Raw genomic sequence first — 21,646 nt, forward strand, 5'->3', positions numbered from 1 at the left:
GAATGTTCAAGAACATACTTACTGTCAAAGGAGACCTTATCAGTATTCTATGATTGAGCTTTTCTATGCATCTTCAGAAATCTTCCAGACCGTAGTTCAGTGTTTCTTTCTTTCTTTCTTTTTTTTTTTTTTGGCGGTACGCGGGCCTCTCACTGTTGTGGCCTCTCCCGTTGCGGAGCACAGGCTCCGGACCCACAGGCTCAGCGGCCATGGCTCACGGGCCTAGACGCTCCACAGCATGTGGGATCTTCCTGGACCGGGGCACGAACCCATGTCCCCTGAATCGGCAGGAGGACTCTTAACCACTGCGCCACCAGGGAAGCCCCAGTGTTTCTTTAATAAAGCATTTCACACATAAGTATAATTTATTACATATACATTTAATATGAATAAATGTATAGTGTACGATAGAAAAATATCACACCACATTGCACATGGTGAGGGTTAAGTATTCTTTTATGACACTTGTACTGAGCCATAACGTAAAATATATCTCTTGCTACGAATAATGGTCAAAAACAATTTTAAAAGCACATATGGCACAAAGTTTGGTAGTTCTTATCCGTACGAACAGGTGAATAGGCATACAGAAGGGCTAATTATAAGGATCAAATTGGTAATCCCTGCTAAGGAAGAGCATTCCTTAGATTCTAAAAAGGCTTTTTATTTCTGTGGTCCTGTCTCAGACTCAGGCAGTGAGTTTGATTTCATAGGCTGGTTGGTTGGCTGTTTTTTCCTCAGTGTCTAGGTTTTAGTGGGAGTAGAGGTAGGCACTTGGCAAATCATGAAGATGTCTATGCTAGACTACTACTATGTGTGTAATACTATGTATACCTAACAACTGTTAAAAGCAATTCATTTAGTATTTACATAATGTGGAAATAAGTGAAGGTCTTCCAAATGAGAATAAACAAAGGCTGTTTATTCAGACCTTGCTATAGCAAAAGTTTCTGCCACCATTGCTTGGGTTTGGCAGAGACTCGAAGCCAGGCAGGGGAGTGGGGAAGATTTACGGTGAAAAAAGGGAAGGCTTCGGTGTGCTTTGATGGAGAAGCTAGAGACAGGCTGACTAGGAGTTGGGTATCCTGCATGACTGATTAAGGCAGCACATTTGGCTGGTTGATCCTAATTAGCAAATGGGGGCAAAAAATTGGGAAGCTAGTCCTGGTGCTCTGGGCCAATTGCTGAAAAGGTTGTGTTTTGGCTTCCTGGATTGCTTGCTGTAAGCGTTGTGGGTTAGAGTTCTATTGTCAGATTGGTCTGGCCATTGTCTCACTACCCATAAAGCAAGGCAACTACTGAACCTGGAAGACAAGTTTATTCATGTATTTAATATTTATGGTCTCTAGCCAACCTGTCCAGTGAATCAGAGATTAAAATGAGGGTTGAATCTAGTCAGCCTGTAGGTCAAAGTTTCCCTTCCTTGATCTGATTATTTAACATTGGCAGGGAGGGCACACACCAAACTTTTGGTGAACTGGAAATGCTTGCTGTTGCTGACACCTCCTCACTGGCTATCAGTCGGCTCTAGGATGGCTACTCTGAGTCCGTGCTAATCTGACTGAGCCATGAGAGCTGAGGACCCCACAGTGACCATAACAACTCAGCCCTGTGCAGGCCAGCAGTGAAGTGTAAATGGGTCTTGTCTCTACTGTTTTTGCAGCTTCTTGTGAATCTATAATTATTTCAAAATAGAAAGTTAAAAGAAGAAAAGGATCCCTGGCTGCTGTGTAGAGAACAGATGTGAGGCAGGAGAGAGGTGGGAAAGCAGGATTGGAAGTAGAGAGTGAACACGATGTGAAATATAGGAGCCAGCAGAGTGAGGTAAGGTATGTCAAAGAAATCTTTTTGGGGACATAACTATTGTATTAGATCTTCAGATTTGATTGATATCAAAGAGTGGAAACTATATGCTGGGTAAAGGAGGAAGAAGAAAATAGTAGAAATCATGACCTAGTTCACCCTCTTGTTTTCTGCAGGCCCTTACTTAAACCATGCTAGTTAAAACCATTTCTTTTTTTCTCTCTCTTTTTTTTAAGGTATCTAAAGGAGACTGCAATATCTCCCACTTACGGACTCCTTTAACAAAGCTCCTTAAATGGCAATACTGCTAACATGTTGCCTGTAACCTGGAAGCTGGACTTAAAAAGTATTTTCCCACTTCTGTGATTGCCATTTACAACCAGACTGGACTTCATGCTATTCTTCAAATGTTCTCTGAGCTGATTCCACCTGGAATTTTTCCTTCAATTTCTATTTAAGTTTCGAGGCCTAGCTCAATTACCACCTCATCCTTGAAGCCTTCTGATTCTCTCTGCCAAGAGAAAGGACTCTTTCCTATGAACCTGCAAATAACTTTATTTGTATATTCCTTACAGCATTTATCAATTCCTTCCTCTGGTTTTTGTTACTTATTGAAAAAAGTATGCCCTTCTCATTAGACTGTAGGCAAGTTTCCAGAGGTCAGAGACCCTGTCTTAAACATTCCTGTGCTCCCCACCCTCGCTAATAGTATATGTGATTTCAATGAATGTTAAATGTTGAATGACTGATTTTCTTCCTTATAATAATCTGTATATTTGAAAGTAAGGGGATACATTCATTTTGGAGCTAGGGTGATATTTTTATGTAGTTCACAGTTACTTCTGTGTATAGTTGTTAGCGCTTCCAGGAATACTTCTTCCACCTCTACCCCTGGGGCAAACTTACTGAGCATGAAAGAGTGCAACATGAAAGAGTGATACATCTTGATTCATGATATGAATATATTCCACTAGGCCTGGTACCTGAAGTATGTAGGTAATAGAGGAGAAATATTGTTTGAAACGTACAGAGTCAGAAACTACTCTGTGGAAAATTCTTCCACTCATGAGATGTTAAAATTGTAAGCAGAGAATTTGGTTGTCATTGAGCCTTGTCAAAAAGGAAAAATCTCTCTCAGTAGAAATATATTCAATATACAGTTTATACAATTGTAAATGTTACCATATTAAAAAGAATCCTGATGGAAATCATGCAAAAATAGAATTTATCAGAATTCTTTTGTTTGTAGAACACAAACCTATAGCAATTATAATTATTATAAATATTAGCTTTTTTTTTTTTTGCAGTACGCGGGCCTCTCACTGTTGTGGCCTCTTCCATTGCGGAGCACAGGCTCCGGAGGCGCAGGCTCATCGGCCATGGCTCACGGGCCCAGCCGCTCCGCGTCATGTGGGATCTTCCCAGACCGGGTCACGAACCTGTGTTCCCTGCATCGGCAGGTGGACTCTCAACCATTGTGCCACCAGGGAAGCCCAATATTAGCTATTTTTTAGTAGACTTTCTTTAGAGCAGATTTAGGTTCACAGCAAAACAGAGTGGAAGGTACAGAGATTTCTCATATATTTCCCACTCTCTCCCTCTCCTGGCCCCAGAGCCTCCTCCATTTTCAACATCCCCCACTAGAGTGGTACATTTGTTACAAATGATGAACCTACCTTGACACATCATTATCACCAGAGTTCATAGTGAATATGAACTTTTGTACCTAATTTTATAATCATAATTTTATATTTTTTATTAATTAAGGCTCCCCAATTTTATAAACTTCAGGATCCACAAATATTTGTTTTTCAACAAGATGATTTATGTTTTCCCTTAAGTTCTAATCTCTGTTGAGATTTTTTTTTTCTCCTTACGCAAATATACAAACTTGAAATTGCCCATAGTGATCTCTCCTGTTTATTTATGGCCACTCTTACAAATTATATTTCAATCTGGGCGGAAAATTTCATTAAGTGCTATTTTATGGCTCACTGTGAAATGTCAATCATTTTTTCTTTAAGCAGTTTAGTTATGTTGGTAATGCATAAAATTAATTCATAAAGGAATAACCTAAGTTTGTTGATACATCATTGACAACTGGTTTTAGTACAATAATTCTCAGCTTTGTAATCACAAAAGTAGGTATAGAACAAGAACAATATTTACAAGTCCAACATACTCATGAAAAGAGAGGAGCCCAAATGCAAACCTGATCCCAACACTAAAGAAAACCACAGCCCTCAATTCCTCTTTTAACATTGTTTTCATGATTTCAGAGTGGAGCATAATCCAGTTCCAATGTCTTTGTAACCCGTACCTCCCTTCACATTCTCTCCAAGTGTAAGACTGGGGTTTCATTGGGTCATAAGGGCCTTAGGAAGCTAGGGAATGAAAGGATTGCAATGGGTTAGTACCTTTTACCTAGTCAAAGTTCCAACATGTGGGTCGTGCTTTGAAATTTCAACTGGAATAATGCTGAGGAAGTTTTTTGTAAATAATAAATGTTGTACAAAGGTTACTTTGTTGATGTTACTGTTGTCATTATGATGGGCATAACTTTTCATTTCTGTAAGATCAAATAAAAAGAATTGTTCATTTTGTATCAGAAGAGATTTAGCTCTTAATGGAGAAAATCCTGGCACTGAAACAAAGTAATAAGAGGCATAACATTAAAGATGATTTGCTAGGCTTTGACAGTGAAGGTTATTGTAGGGTAGAGAGAGGGGGAAAAGACTGGAAATAATTGCATGTACCTACTTATTTATTTGGTTCTTTCCAGTCTCTTTGAGGCTAACTACAAAAAGCAGAAAATTAAATCATGTTGACTATAGCTACACAAATGTATTTTGGTATGTATAAATGTTAAGTCAACACCAGTAGTTACAAGCATGACTTGCAAGGAAGGAAAGATTCACTTTAAGGAAAAAGCAAATTATTAGGAGGAACCAAAAAATCGTCAGGTTTTCTACACTTGAGAGGAAATATCTACCTAGAAATTAAAATGAAATTGATTAAAATAATCCTTTACAGACACATATAGAGAAAATACAAAAATGTCTTTTAACATGTCCTATCAGACTAAACAAAATGTGTTTGTAGCTCTGGTTCTACCATATTCACTCAGTACTATTAAATATTTCACTGAAATGATATCTTAAAAGAAACAACTGTTTAAAAAGCAATTAAAAAAATCAGTCAGAAAAAATTGTGATTAATTAAAGGTATGATTCAGATTTGCTTTGGGGAATATTTGGGTGATCTGAGTTTATCTATGATGAATAGCATTAAGTTCTAAGACAGACTGTGTTTATACATTTTCAAATCTTTAATCGTTTAATTTGGTTAAAAATTCATATTTTAGATAGGTATGGAGTTTAGCAAATAAATGAGATTTGTTCAAAATTTGGTTTCATGGTTCAGTTCTGTACAAACCACTCATATGCATGACCTCAAACTGCAGGGAAAAGATTACTCCTGCAGAAAAAAAAGTCAGAAGGGGAATATTTATCATGAATAATTTATATTGACACAAGGTTATAAAACTGATGTATTATCTTTATCCAAATGCAGAGTAAAATGTATAATCAGGGTAATAAAAAACAACCAGTTCAGCATTATTGAAACAAGACTTAATAACAAATTCAGCATAAACAAAAGGAACTTCAGGATCCTACGCACTGCAGTTGAGCCAATTTTATGACAGACTTGTTTCTGAAGCAAGTCATATTGTTTTGGGCATATCAGCCTTGGGTGATCACAGTGCTGTGCTGACTTCATTGTCCAATCCTCTCCCCCTCACCTCTCTGTTTTATTTCTTCCCCTCTAATATAGTCTTTGAAAACTTCACACAGAAAAAAGTGAGGAGGGGAATGCTGAGCAAATGATTTTCTGAAATTTCCTTTCAAAATGGGTAGTTAGGACATTTGAGAGGGAAGACAGAATACATGTGAATATAATCTATTATGAAGGAAGTCGTCACTGATTATGATAAATAATATTTTTGAGGACATGAAATAAAAGATGACATGTGACCAGAGTTCTCTTCCAACACTGGAAGGCATATTGAAAGGAACCTAGTAAATAGACTATATAGCCTTAAAATGAGTTTTTAAAAATACAGTGTAATATTTGTTTATTGCATTGGTTTTCCAGTTTTCACTATAACTCCCTTTAATCTTCACAACGACTCTGTGAGGTGACTCGGGTGGGCCTTTCCTTTTGGTCCCCTGAGGGGAGGTGGAGATGCTGGGATAGGCTCCAGCCAGGGCTGCCGCGGGACCGTGGGGGTCATTCACGGATCAGGGCACCAGCCCCCTCAGCTCCCAGCTTAGCTGACACCAGCCTCTGGGATCTCACAGCTGGCGAGGGCAGAGGCCGCGGAGAGCGACTGCTCCCCCAGCCGTCTCTCCTCGCAGCGCGGATTCCTGCCCACACTCCGCACGCGAGGGCCGGCCGCTCTCAGGGAAATGCGAAGGTCGGCGACGAGGCGGTGGTCAGCGCACTGGCTTTGTGGCGTCAGCGTGATCTGGGTTTAAATCCCCAGACGTTTCTTTATTGTGCTTCACTTTAGGCAATCTCTCTGAGCCTCCATTTCCCCATCTGGAGAGCGGGCATGCTTTGATTCATTCCAAGGGGTTCGCAGACCATTGAATGATTTAAAGCAATAAAAGTCTTTGCCTACTGCCTGTGTCGAAGAAAATGCTATAAATATTATTAGCTCTGGGATAGGTAGGTGACCATCTCTACCGGCTTGGGGAATCTCCATCTGCAAAATGGGCGCAATGTAGATTGCAGTCTCTTAATAGCAAACGTTGCTTTGCCAGAAAACCCCTACAGCCAAACCCCTCACCATCCCTCCCCACCGCCCTGCTCCCGCGCCCTATTCTGACCGACCAGTGTTTCCAAACTGGAGGAGCGGATCCGGAATTTAAGGAAACATTCTTATCAACCAGGGAAATTGAAAAGTGAGAGTGCAGGACAGGGTGGGTAGGGATGGGAGACAGGGGAGGCAAGGAAGCCTCACCGGTGCTTCGAATGGGTGCGAACCCGGTCGCAGTCAGGTGAACCGCCCGCGCCCACTGCTCGGCCGGGAAGCCTCGGCTGGGACCCTGTAAACCGACCCTCAGGACCCGGAGCTGGACCCTGGGAAAGGAAACTGAAGAGGGAGGGGGAGGGACTTTAGGGGTAGGGGCGGGGCCTTCAGGGAGGGTCTACCAGAGCTTGAGGGGCGGAGCTAAGGCTAAGCGGGCAGGGCTAAGGGCGGGAGCTCGCAGAATTCTTCGGCTGCGCGCGCCACGTCTCTCTCTGCGAGCTGGTTGGGGAGCGGCGGGGGGCAGAGGAGGGAAAAACCGCGCGGGGAGGGAGCTATCTCTTCTCGCGAGAGCTGGGACCGCAGCGGCGGTGGCGGCGGCGGGTCCGTGAGAGTAGCGTGGGGGCGGGGAGGAGAGGCGGCGGCGGCGGCGGCGTAGGAGCTACGCCACACGCGGCCGGGGCGCTGGGAGCTCGAAAGCAGAGCGGGGTCGTGGCGGCGGTGGTGAGACGAGGGAGGCGGAGGAGGGGGTGCCATGGCGGGGCAGCAGTTCCAGTACGATGACAGCGGGAACACCTTCTTCTACTTCCTCACCTCCTTCGTGGGGCTCATCGTGATCCCGGCCACATACTACCTCTGGCCCCGAGATCAGAATGCCGGTGAGTCCTGCCGGCAGCAGCCCGTGGACACGCGCAGGCTCCGCCGGCCCCACCGGGCCGCGCCGTTCCCACCCGCTCTTGCCCAGCCCGCCGCGCCCGGGGTGATACCGCCCGCGCGGCCGGGCCTCAAGTCCAGGCGTCCGCCGCTGGCGGGGCCCGAACTCGGCGGTGTTTCCCTCTGTGCCTCTCCGGGTTCCTCTCCACCCCCTTCATTGTCCTCCTCGGGAGTTTCGCTTTGCACCCTGTCCCCCATTGTTCTGGACGCTCCTTGCAGCCTCGTTTTGCCTCTTTGTCTTCTCTGCCTCCAGTTTTATTGGGTATTTTTCTTTACGGAGGGAGCAGGGTGGGATAGGGAGGATGGGAATTGGGAGGTGAGAGAAGAGTTGGCCAAGGAGGAAGCCGAGCGTGCAGGCTCCACTCTGAGCCCCCAGGCCACGGTCTTCTTACCCCCACAGCCCAGTTTCCCTGTTGCAGCGGTCGTTACAGATGTTTCGGGCACCGTGTGAGCTGGGTGGCAGGTATAGGACTCCATCTGAGCTCGCCAACCGCCCCTCCCCCCGTGCCTTTCCCCCGTTGCTTTTTCATTTGTTCACTCACACTGGGGGGGGGGGTTGGAAGCAATGCCGTTATTCCCCTTAGGAAAAATTAGGCTTTTCTCTCTATTTCCGTTTCTTTGGAGTTTCCTGTTGTTTATGGCGGAAAAAGTGCAAGTATGAAGGAAGGATTAAGTCTTCTAGGTAGTCCGGTTGTGAGGTAGCTGGTACGTTTGCTTTTAGTTCTGAATCTTTTCACATTAAACAACGTCGGATTAGAACACAGAATTATTTAGATTCTTTGCAAGGCATTTTATGTTTGGGTTTTGGATTCCGTTTGTTGCACTCTACTAGGATATATGGCAGGTGATATTCTTAAAACCGATAGAACTGCAAGGCCTTAGTAGGTTGTTTGTGGTAGCGTTAACAGTAACAAGTAGCTTTTGAGTAAGAACATTTAGGGAAGGCTTTCTGTTTCACAAGAGCTATGCTAACGTGAGTAAACAGATTCTCTCAAGTTGGGTGTGGTGGGAGTCTGGGTTGTCCAGGTGGTATACTGTACTTTGGGGACACTGTTACCAGTGAAGCATGGAATCAAATCGGAACTTGTTATGCTTTAAGACTGATTCAGTGCTTTTAGCTACTTACAGTTTCACAGGAAAACTAAGTAAGCTTCAAAAATCAAATATTAAAATATCCTGTTGTGTTATTCAAAATTACTACTACAGATCCACATGCTTTATTCAAAACGCTTGAGGACAGGTATGCTACAGAGTTTTTCAAATTTTAGAAAGATAGTACCTACCCTAACAAGCCTTTAAGGGTCTAAAACAGCACCAATAATCAAATTAATATCCCAGCAGCAAAATATGACTATGAATAAAGGTTATAAGTAGCCTTCTATCAGTCCAAGTCACCAAATTATGTTCCTGCAAACATCTAGGCATGTAATTTTGAATTTCAGAGTTCTTATGGCAATATTGACTTTTCAGGGGTGTCTTCTATATGAAAGCATAAAAAGATTTACCCAGCAATTGTACAATATTAAAGTTGAGTTTAATCTTTGTTTAGCTTTTTTAAAAGATGACACATTTGGGGGCTTTCAGTTTCAAGGTGACAGTTGTTTCAGTGTTGCTCTTTTGGAATTTTTGGGCTCTTGAGTCCATCAGAAAGCATGGCGTCATTTCAGATTGGAAAATGTAGGGTTTGACAAATAGAAATAGCTTGGTCATTGGCATATTTGACGTGTTAATTGAAGTTACTCTGTTATCCAAAACATTATCATTGGAATCCTTTTGCCTTGATTTTTGTCTAATCCGTTGGGCTAAGTGTGCTTATAATTAATACCCCTTTTAGTAGTTGAAGGGTCCTATTTATCTCACTCTCTTGGTTGTTTGCAAATTGGCTGAATAAGATGACTGAATACTTTTTCAGACCTTTATGGGCAAAAGCTCTGTGTGAAGTAATAATATGGAGGGTTTGGATTTCCTTAGAATAGTGGTTCTTAAACCTGACTACTCATTAGAATCACTTGGGGGACCTTTTAAAAACACTTAGACCCATCACCAGATATTGTGATTTAGTTGGTCTGGAGTGGGTGCTATGTATTGGTTTTTTAAAAGTCCCTATGTAATTGTAAATTGTAACTAGGTTTGAGTAGTGTTGCTAAGGTAGGTAGTGGTCTTTTGTTGGAGTTGTCATTTTGGGAGGTGGTGTATTTCTTTTGATATGTGCACTTTCCTGAAAACAAAAAAACCTCTAATGTCTTAGCTTTTTTATTTTACAAAGCTAAGAAGTACTTACTGTAGAATAGGGCTGTAAAATTCTTGTAGTTGAAAGTAGAATATTTTTGTTAAAGCAACTTTAATAGGTTTATAGTGATATTTGACAAGAGAAAATAACTGTTTCTAATTATTAGAAATTCAAATAATCCAGAGAGGGCTTTTATTCTTTCCATAAGTTAAGGATTATAGATCCTTTGAATTGAGATAAAATATATCACTGCTTTCCCCAGATTTTGGAGGTTTTTTTCTTTGACTCCTTGATCTTACTTTTTCAAAACTGCCTAGTTTTGAAACCTGGATCTGCCAATTACTGTGTTATCTTAGGCAAGTGATTTAATTTCTGTGTTTTAGTTTACTCATTTGTGAACTAGAGACAGTAGTTATCTGTTTTATAGAATTAAATTAATAAAATAGGTATATGTAAAATGTTTAGAACAGTGTCTGGCACATATTGGGGCTCTTAGCTCCTGCTGTTTTTGCTGGTTACTTAGACTTTGTGGAACAGTTTGATTTGGTACACTTATGTACTCAGATTTTTTCCCCCATTGTTTGAAAGGATTAATGAAACTTTTAAAAAAAAAGTTACATTCCTTTATTCTTCTTTGCTTGCGCCCTCTCAAATAGTGTACAAGTGATTTAGCTCTCTGACTTGGGAATGTGAGTAGGAGTTCACTTTTAGTGTTTAGTAGTAAAGTAAAAAACGCTGTATTTGAAGTTAGAAGTTTTGGTTTTAAGTTCCAGTCTAGTCCCTGTTTAGTTGTTTCTGAACTCTCATCCTCATTTTCTAGGGGTGATAATAATAACCTGCCCTACCTACCCAAGAAGTGATTATGAGAAGCAAAGAAATAAATGCATATAAACATGCTTGCTTGTAAAACTAAATATGCTGTAGAATTTTCTTCATTTTGCAAGTATTTATAGAGCATAATACTTTGTGCTAGATGCTGCTTCTAGGTGATGGATCAGATTTTTTTTTTTTAAAGCTTTCTTTTTATATTTATTTTTTTATTTGGGGCAGCATTGGGTCTTCGTTGCTGCACGTGGGCTTTCTTTAGTTGTGGCGAGCCGGGGCTACTCTTCGTTGCGGTGCGTGGGCTTCTCACTGTGGTGGCCTCTGTTGTTATGGAGCACAGGCTCTAGGCACACGGGCTTCAGTAGTTGCAGCACGCAGGCTCAGTAGTTGTGGCTCGCGGGCTCTAGAGCATAGGCTCGGTAGCTGTGGCACACAGGGCTTAGTTGCTCCGTGGTACGTGGGATCTTCCCGGACCAGGGATTGAACCTGTGTCCCCTGCATTGGCAGGTGGATTCTCAACCACTGCGCCACGAGGGAAGGCCGATGGATCAGGTATTTAAGGGCTTATAGCTTTTTTCTTAGTAAGTTGCATATACTCAGTGCAGAAAAGATCAAAGGAACAGAACAAAAATTGCTTGTAATTCCATCACCCAAATCACCCAGAAGTGATTAAACATTTTGGTGTGTGCATCCCCTTGGGATGACTTTAGACATAGTCCCTTTTCTTGTTGGGGGGAGACCCCACATCCTCCTCCAGTCTTAGACAGATAATTGTGATCCTCACCTCAGCTTTGCTGCTGTTCATTGAATGTTGACTAGCCTCAAGGATGGGTAGTGCTGAATGCACTCACTATAGCACTTTAAACTAGACTCAAGTGTTATCCCAATTTTATTAATGAGAAAATTGAGCCCTAGAGGAGGTAACCAACTTGTCTGAAGCTATATTGCTACTAGGTGGAAGATTGAGTGTTGGACCCAAATCCATCTTATGCCAAAGCTTCTCTTGTTAGCCACTACCTTATACTCTCTCCTGTAATTACTATAACACATTATAATAAGTATTAAAATGATAAGTGGAAAGTGCTGTGGGAGCACAGAGGAAGGAGAGAATAATTCTGTTTGGGGATTTGGTGTTTAATGTAGAGGAGTTGATTTGAGATAGGTCTTAAAAGTTAAATGGGAGAAGTGCATTCCAGTTGTAGGGGAAAGCATATGCAAAAGCGTGGAGATGTTCAGTAAGTGGTAAAGATTTAATGTGATTGGCACTTAGGAGCAAATCAACCATTTTATACTTCATCCTATAAGTTATTGGGTAAATAATGGAGGTTTTTAAGTAGGATAATTTACATGGTCAGTTTTGCTTTTGTGGAGCTTTGAGTGGAGAATGGTTTGGTGGGAGGTGGTGGTGTCTGGGTGGGGAAAAACTAGATGGAGAAGGAATCCATTTCAGAGGCTTGTTAGTCCTTTGAGATGTCAGCATATAGGGGAATGAGCAGGTTAGAAAGAGAATTCTAAGATAGCATGGGCTGTTTGTGGAATATAAGTACCGTGGAGGGAATGAGAGAGTGGAGTGCAGATTTTGTTTTTTGTGTTTTTTTTGCGGTACACGGGCCTCTCACTGTTGTGTGGCCTCTCCCGTTGCGGAGCACAGGCTCCGGACACACAGGCTCAGCGGCCATGGCTCACGGGCCTAGCCGCTCTGCGGCATGTGGGATCTTCCCGGACCGGGGCATGAACCCGTGTCCCCTGCATCGGCAGGTGGACTCTCTACCACTGTGCCACCAGGGAAGCCCTGGAGTGCAGATTTTGAATTTTTCATTCATTTCTGTTTTGTTTCTCTTCCTCTTAAAAGCTGTTTGGTGATTGGTCCAATAATAACATATTAACTTTTATCAGTTTTAGGGTTGAGTGCAGGGAAAAGGATGGGATGAACATTTTTATTTAAAATGAAATGTTGGCTTTATCTATTGATTTATCTAGATAATTTGTAATTACAGTAGAGTTATCTCAATCTCTTGTTGAGTGGATTTTTTAACAGAAAAAACTAGCTAGTTATCAGTTTTGTGTTCAAAGGAGTATATTTTATGAATGTTCATATTCCACTTAGAACATATAGTCTTCCTAAGATTTTAGATTTTGAAGGGGTATTAGAGATCTGAGAAGTTTGAGTCATTTTAAAGTAGTCATTCCCTCTGGGTTCTGTCTGGACAGAAAAGGTATCAGACGTGAGCATATACACATTTAAGTCCCACGTCATAGAGGAAACTTGGCAGTCTGAATTATAGTACAACATTTAGGTTTTATAAATTCGGTGACAGACATTGGATTAGTAAATGCATTTATAAAATTGTTTTTAAAGGCTATCTTGCATTCTTGCTTGATCTTGGAGAACCTGAAAGACAAAGATAGGCTTACTTTCATATAAAATAAAATTTTCAGATGTTCATTCCCTTAATTATACTTTACAGGTCATAACAAATATATCCATATTGTACTCAGACTTCCTTTTAAAAAAACGTCCCATTACCAGACTCTGTTCATGACAAATGTTGTTACACCATCTCACCGTCACATTGTTGAAAGGCATTATTGTTCATTCTCTTAATAAGCGAAACCAAGTCCCCCTAAACCCCGAGTTCCTCTGCCGAGTTTATGATTAACCTATCTATTCAAAACGTTATTCCCTTTCTTGTCCCATATCTGTTCCCCTCAAGATTGAGGAGTATCAAAGGAAAGGGGGATTGAAACCAAGCAGGACCCTGCCAGGTACAAAAGCCCCTCCATGTCCCCCATTTCTTGTTTGTAGAAAAAGACTTTAGTCTCCTAGGCCTTCCTTGAGTTCCAAAGAGTAGGCATAGGTAGCTACTAAGTAGGGAAGTGAGGGAATGCAGAAACAAAGGAAAAGCAGTTAAACAAGAAAAGTAATGACAATAGTTCAGGGATAAAACAGAGTCCTAGTTCCTCCTCAAGGGTTATACAGAACTATCTGAAGGATCTCTTGGAGTTGTTCTTCAGGAACTAAGACCTGTCCCCCGCCCCCAACCCTGTGGTGACTTGCAGCCCTCACCCCCAGATGCTGCCTTTAAAAACCCTTGCCTGAAAACAGTTGGGGAGTTTGGGTCTTTTGAGCATAAACTACCCTACTCCTTGCTTGGCACCTGCAGTAAATGCTGTACTTTCCTTCACCACAACCCAGCGTCAGTAAATTGGCTTTGCTGTGGCAGGTGAGCAAACCCAAACTTGGGTTTGGTAACATAAGGTGTTCCTTACATTTTGGAATTATATTTGTCAGTATGGATGAAGGAATTTTCTTGTGTAGATTCCAGATGTTTTTCACTTTAGATTTTTGCCTCTTTAGTTAAATCTAGTAGTTATTGATTGAGCATTCACTGTTTGCCTGTACTAGGAGCAGCAGATGGTACAAAGACGAATGCAGTGTAAATATAGTCTTTTGATAGAGTTTATAATCTGGATGGGGTGGGAGAATTAGGATTAGACAGATACACAAATTATTATATCCAAAGCACAACAAAGAAAGTGTAAGAGAAGTGAAAGCAAGTGCTATGGAAGTTAGTTGGATAAAGTATTTGCATCTAGTTGGGGGTGGTAGTGGGTATCTAGAGGTGAGAAAAGGCTCTTCAGAGTAAGTTGATTTTGACTGGACTGTTAAAGGATGAGAAGGATTTAATGGGTGGAGTGGAGGGAGGAGGTGCAAAGAAGAAGTCACATGAGCAAAAGTGTAGAGCCTGGAAAGCATGAAACATGTTTAAAGTACAGATCAAACCAGTTGCAGCAGAGTTCCCAGAGTGAAAAAGTGTGAGAAAAGGCCAGAAAACTTGATTAAGTCATATAGAAAACCTTGTATGTTCAGCTGAAGAGTGTATATGTCATTTGGTTGACAGTGTGTCATTTTGAACATTTTAGAACACTTTTGCAACTGTGCTATATGCCAGTTAATGTAATAACATCTCATAGGATGAGACAGTATAGAGATCGAGAAGCAGACAAGAAATAATATGGGCCCAAACAATGGTGGTAGCAATAGGAAGGTAAGGGACATACTTGAGATATTACTTGATATATTACTTTTCTTTTAAAATTTTTATTGTGGTAGTATGTATATAAAACATAAAATTTGTAGTTTTAACCATTTAAAATGTACAGTTCATTAGCATTAATTACATTCACAATGTTGTGCAGCCATCATCTTTCCAAAATTTTTCGTCATCCCAAATAAAACTGTGTACCTGTTGAGCAATAACTTCTCATTCTCTCTTTCCTTCAGCCCCTGGTAAACTCTAAGCTACTTTTTGTCTCTGTAAATTTGCCTATTCTAGATATTTCATATAAGTGGAATCATACAATATTTGTCCTTTTGTGTTTAGCTTATTTCATTTAGCATAATGTTTTCTAGATTCATCCATGTTGTAGCATGTATCAGAACTTCATTCTTTTTATGGCTGAATAATATTCCGTTGTACAGATATACCACATTTTTATTCACTCATCTGTTGATGAACACATGGGTTGTTTCTGTTCTTTGTCTTTTGTGAATAATGCTGCAGTGAACATTGGCATTCAAATGTCTGAGTTCTTATTTTCAGTTCTTTGGGGTATATTCCTAGGGGTGGAAATCCATTTGTTCAAGCAGTATTTGTTGAAGAGACTGTTCATTTTTCATTGAATGAACAATAGCCTTTTCAAAAATCAGTTGGCTCTAGACATGTGGGTAGTCTCTATTTTTGTGGGATAATTTATTGAGCATAGTTTACTAGTGAGGACCTCTTAATTTTAGAATACCTCAAGGCTGAGTCCTTGACTTCTTTTCCATCCACACTTATTCCTATGGTGATCTCATCTGGTCTCATGGCTTTAAATATCAGCTGTGTGACTCATAAAAACTTATATTTCCAGTCTAGAACTCTTTCCTTGAACTCCAGCCTTCTGTATATGTAAGTTCCGAGTCCACATTTCCATTTGCATATCTAATGGACATCTTAATATGCAAAATACTGATGTGATTTCTGTCTCCCCTCTCCCCAACCTTCTTGACTTATAGTCTTCTCCATCTCAGTTAATCACATCTGTTTTTTCAACTGTTCTGGCAAGAAGCCTTAGAGTTATTCTTGGTTCATCTCTTTGTCTCATATGTCACTTCCAGACTTTTAGTGTGTCCTGTTGGCTCTACCTTCAAATTATTATATCTAGTCTGACCATTTCTTACTGCTCCACCACCACCACCACCCCGTTTTATTGCCTGGATTATCATTAGCCTTCCAACTAGTCTCATTGTTTCTACCCTTACTCCTTGCAGTCTTTTCTCAAAATAGTAGCAGAGTGATCCTTTTAGAACTGAAGCTGGCCCATGTCACTCTTCTGCTCAGAACCATTTAAGCCTCTCCCATCTCAATCAGAGTAGAAGCTAAAGTCATTAGAGTGGCCTGTGAAGTCCTTCATGAGCTTTTTGACTTCATTTCTTAATTTTTTTTTTTTTTTTTTTTTTTTTGCGGTACGCGGGCCTCTCACTGTTGTGGCCTCTCCCGTTGCGGAGCACAGGCTCCGGACACGCAGGCTCAGCAGCCATGGCTCACGGGCCCAGCCACTCCGTGGCATGTGGGATCTTCCCGGACCGGGGCACGAACCCGCGTCCCCTGCATCTGCAGGCGGACCCTCAACCACTGCGCCACCAGGGAAGCCCGACTTCATTTCTTATACTTTCTCTCTTGTTTCTTCCATTCCAGTCATACTAGCCGCTCTGCTGTTCTTAGGGCACATGAGGCACACTTCTTTTGAACCGTTATAGTTGCTGCTCCCTATGCCTGGAATGCTTTTTCTCTAGGAGCCACATTACGACCTCCCCCATCTCCATTATGTCCTTGCTCAAACACCATCTTCTCAGTGTTGCCTTCTTTGAGCACCTTATTTAAAATTCTTAAGTTTTTTTCTACCTTCAAAGAAGCTCTTCCCTTTTTCTGTTTTATTTCTCTTCATAACACTTATCATCTTCTAATATACTATATAGTTTACTTAATTTGTTTATTGCTTTCTCCTCTGCTAGAAAGTATGGTGTGTGAGAGCAGGGGTTTTTGTTTTGTTTTCTGCTGTATCAGCGTCCAGAAACATCCAGGCACATAGTAGGTACCCACCAATATTTATTTAATAAAGGTGTTCTCTACATTCTATACAAATATTTATGTAGTGCTTGCTATATTCTTGGCAACTGGAAAGGGCAGGGCTGATTATGTATATGACAACAATGTCTGCCTTCAAGAGTTTGAGTACAGGTTAGTAAAAATTGGATTTAATACTGGCTGCTGAAGAATGGTGGTGCCATTCATGCCAACTGCTGAAAAGAATGTATAGTCCTACTTCCTTTTTTAGAAGAAAGCTATAAAAATGTTAAAAATTTTAAATTTAGTAATTCCACTTCTGGGACACTGTTCTAAGGATATAGTTCTAAATACTCATAGGACCAAAGAAAGATACTGTGATATTGTGACTTATAAAAATATATTTTGGTCATCTGAATGACCAGATGTATGGTTCTTGTATATATTTGGTCTTTGTCCACAGTTCCTGCTCACAACTTCCAAAATCCTTGGAATTTCCTAAGTGTTAAGAGTGATACAGGTATCTTTTGTTATGTGAATGAGGTGACTTTTGGAAGCACTGAAAAGGGACCCTGCTGGTCACCAGGAGAACCAACCATGTGATTAGGGGGTTGGAACTTTCAGTCCTACCCCTGATCTCCAGGGATGGTAGAGGGGCTAGGGATTGAGCTCAAATGCCAATGGCCAGTGATTTAATCAACCGTGCCTATATGAAGCCTCTATAAAACCCCAAAAGGATAGGGTTCAGAGAGGCTTCTGGCTTGGTGAACACATGGAGATTTTGGGGGAGAGGTGCACCTAGAGAGGGCATGGAAGCTCCTCACCCTTTCCCCAAACCTTGCTCTATGCATCTGTTCCATTTGGCTTTTCCTCAGTTGTATCCTTTTTTAGTAAACCGGTGATATAGTAAGTGAAATGTTTCTCTGAGTTCTGTGAGCCACTTTAGCAAATTAATCAAACCAAAGGAGGAGGTGGTTGGAATCCCCCAGTCTATAACCTGGGCTTGCGACTGGCATCTAAAGTAGGGGGGCATGGATGTACAGTCTTGTGGGACTGAGCCCTCAACCTGTGGAGTCTGATGCTAACTCTGGGTAGATAGTGTCAGAACTGAGTTGAATTTTCGGACACCTAGCTGGTATTCCAAGAATTACTTGTCGAAGGTGTGGGGACCCTCCCCACCCCTACGTTGGAAATTGAGTCTCAGAACATCGTATTTAAATGCCCATAATACCAAAAAATCAGAAACAGTTTGTATGTCGAATTATAGGATGGTAGGTATATTATGGTGTCAATTCATTTGGTTATTAGTAGTCATTAAATGATGTTTACATTGAGTTTCTAAACACGGGAGATATTTAGAAATTAAAAATTACAGGTAATGTGATTTTAACACAAACTTTAGCTTTATGTGTTTGTGTCTGTCAGTTTGTACGCTGGTACATTATAGAGTGCTGCCCTTAAATTAGCATTTGTATGTCCTGCTTGTTCTTCTGTCTGAGAAACTATCTCTTGGGCATCTGCTGCACTGGGGAGAAGTAGTAGATGTCATCATTACTGCAGAAGTGTTCTTGAGGGCCTTGATTGAAGCAGCCCCACAGCCCTCTGATTGAGGGAAGCACATTGCCCCTAGAAATTAGTTGCTGGAATTATCTTGTTCATAGAGAAGTCTTTCCTGAGTATGTAACTTCAACCTTGCCAACTTTCCTTTCTTCCTTCCTCCTTCCCAGATGTTCTCTGAAAGAGGACTACAAAGGAAACACATTAAAATGTTATTATTGATTATTATCTGGGTGTCAGAATGGTGAATACTTTCTTCCTTCTGCTCTTATGTATATGTTCAGTTTACTGTATGAATTTGTATTAATGTCTAAAAGCTTATTCAAAGAATCTTTGGCTAGATTGGCTATGATGGAATGAGCCAATCATAGCCATAGAAGGAGGAAGACATTCTCTGTACCTCTTATGTCTGCAGGCCCTTTCAGCTCAGTGAATTGTCTTTACTTTGGGGTATGTAGTGTTTAAGGTCCCAGTGGGACATACATCCTTGTGTGTTTTTTTTTTTAAATTAATTAATTAATTTTATTTTTATTTTTGGCTGTGTCGCGTCTTTGTTGCTGCGTGCGGGCTTTCTCTAGCTGCGGTGAGTGGGGGCCACTCTTCGTTGCAGTATGCGGGCTTCTCATTGCAGTGGCTTCTCTTGTTGCAGAGCACAGGCTGTAGGTGCACAGGCTTCAGTAGTTCTAGAGCGCAGGCTCAGTGGTTGTGGTGCACGAGCTTAGTTGCTCCGCGGCAGGTGGTATCTTCCCGGACCAGGGCTTGAAGCCTGTGTCCCCTGCATTGGCAGGCGGGTTCTTAACCACTGCCCCACCAGGGAAGCCCCATCCTTGTGTTTTAAATTGCCATTTTTTTTTTAAAGCTAGTATTTCTTTACTGTAACAGTATTTGAGTTTCTCTATTTCTTTTTCTCTTGTTTTGTCTTAGAAATAATTAACCTTTGACTTGGGCTATGGATTATCACTTGAGATAAAGGTGAAAAGAAAAATAGATTGGTAATGGTAGAGGAATGGATGAAAAGTAAGGTAGCTAAGAGAGTAGCTGTGCTGTTGGCTGATGAGATGGCAGGGTAGAGGGGACCCTTTAATAGGGTCTTGGGTCATGTTTGAGAGTATGCTAAGGAGACATAGCATCCTTCTCGGGGACCCACTTGCAGCACACTATAGTTCGTTTAGAATTCTCCACTATCTTGCACCTCTAGTTCAGTTTAAGAAATGTAATTTGAGGGACTTCCTTGGTGGTCCAGTGGTAAAGAATCTCCCCTGCAATGCAGGGGACGCGGGTTTGAGATCCCTGGTCGGGAAACTAAGATCCCACATGCTGTGGGGCAACTAAGCCTGCGCGCCACAACTACTGAGCCCGTGCACCTCAACTAGAGAGCCTGCGTGCCACAAACTATATAGCCCACGAGCTGTGGAGCCCGCGCCACAACTAGAGAAGAGAAAACCTGCACGCCACAAAAAGCCCATGTGCCGAAGCAAAAGATCCTGCATGCTGCAACTAAGACCTGATGCAGCCTAACTAAATAAATAAAATCTGTTAAAAAAAAAAAAAGAAATGTAGCTTGAAATGAATCGTTCCTGCAGTTGAGACTCCCCTTCTTTCCTTAGTATTATCTTCTGGCTTAGAGACAAATGGCTCACAAAAACCCCTGTGTCCTACAGATATGAGGGATGGTTTGCTTTTCTTTTGGATCGTGACACTTCTGTAGCAAATTGAGCTAAAACAAACAAAAAAGAACTGGTTTACCATCCCCTCCCCCTCAAATTTATGTGCTACATTGCCTTGTCCCACACTCTTTAATACTGAAGTCCTTGTGGCGGTTTTATTTGTAGTACTTTTTTTTTTTTTTTTTTTTTTTGCGGTATGCGGGCCTCTCACTGTTGTGGCCTCTCCCGTCGCGGAGCACAGGCTCTGGACGCGCAGGCTCAGCGGCCATGGCTCACGGGCCTAGCCGTTCCGCGACATGTGGGATCTTCCCAGACCGGGGCACGAACCCGTGTCCCCCGCATCGGCAGGCAGACTCTCAACCACTGCGCCACCAGGAAAGCCCTGTAGTACTTTTTTTTTAAAATAAATTTTTATTGTTTTTTTTTTTGTTGTTGTTTGTTTGTTTTGGGCCATGCTGCACGGCTTGCGGGGTCTTAGTTCCTCCACCAGGGATTGAACCCGGGCCACGGCAGTGAAAGCGCCGAGTCCTAACCACTGGACCGCCAGGGAATCCCTGGTCTGTAAACTTCTGTTTCAGAAGTTTAGAGGTGTCATCTAATCAGTTGTTTTTAGCTACTCCTTGTTCTTAAATATTTTGACTTGAATTTCTTCGTATGACATTTTCTGCTTCGGAGATACAGTCTTGTCTGGTTAAGTTAATGAGAATAGAGACATAATATATTTTAGCTGCTTTTGAGAATTGTCAAGGCAATCTAACTATTCTTTGATTAGGAAAGACAGTTAAAGTGATTATGTGCACAGGCCTATGAATTTAAACCTGGACACAAGTCTCATCTGTATTCTTTAGTGGTTATTTGCAATTCCTTTGGTACCGTCTGTAACTTTGGGCAAGTTACTTAACCTCACTGAGCCTCAGGTTTTTTTGTTTTGTTTTGAAGTACAATCATCCATCCATACATACGTACCCCCAGGGTGGTTGGGAGGTCTAAATGAAGTAATTAAAACATTCAACAAATATTTGTTAAGCACCTACTATTTGCCAGGCATTATGTTAGGCAATGGAATATGGGAGTGAACAATATAGACAGGATCCCTGCTCTCTTGAAGCTTACATCTTAGTGTGGGGGAGATGATTGACATCTAAACAAATAAACAAACAAAATCAGACAGTGATAAATACTGTGTGGAGAAGTAGAATATTCAGAGAAAATTTTCCTGAGAAAGTTTCTTCAAGCTGAGTGACAAAAGGGAGCCAGCCATTCAAAGATCTGATTTGAGTGGAAAAGCCTGTTTCAGGCTGGGGAAACAGTGTTCAAAGTCTTCAAGGGAAGAAAGAGTTGGACATATTCCAGGAACAGAGAAGACCAAAGTGGCAAGAGTGTGGCAGGTGAGGAAAAGAATCAGGGATAAAGTCAGAGAGGGAGCTGGGATGCTGATAACGTCTGTAAGCCTGGTACGAAGCTTAGATTTTATTTTAGGTGCAGTTGGAAGCTATTGGAAGTTTCTAAGCAGAGAAGTTGACAAGGTCTCCTATTTCTTAATGAGGTGAAAAAAGTTTTTTGCCCAGCATGGATATATACCCTTTAAAGGATGAAGTCGTATCTACTTAAAATATTTAAAAATCATATACTGTAAAATATAGTACTTAAAAATACAATTTTATCCCCTTACATTTCAGGAAACAATTATTTTCAAACTCCTCATGTA

General features: G+C 41.4%; 1 protein-coding gene across 1 annotated transcript in view; it reads left to right on the plus strand.

Moving 5' to 3' along the window:
• Window positions 1–7,308: 7,308 nt before the first annotated feature.
• SEC63 (SEC63 homolog, protein translocation regulator) overlaps window positions 7,309–21,646 on the plus strand; it is a 69,080-nt gene continuing 54,742 nt past the window's right edge. Inside the window, exon 1 of the mRNA XM_082856014.1 lies at window positions 7,309–7,494. Coding sequence (XP_082712140.1) covers window positions 7,371–7,494 — 124 coding nt within the window. The 5' untranslated portion in view covers window positions 7,309–7,370. The remainder of the gene's footprint in view (window positions 7,495–21,646) is intronic.

The sequence above is a fragment of the Leucopleurus acutus genome (assembly GCF_964270905.1).
Source record: "Leucopleurus acutus genome assembly, chromosome: 15".
NCBI lineage: Eukaryota > Metazoa > Chordata > Mammalia > Artiodactyla > Delphinidae > Leucopleurus > Leucopleurus acutus.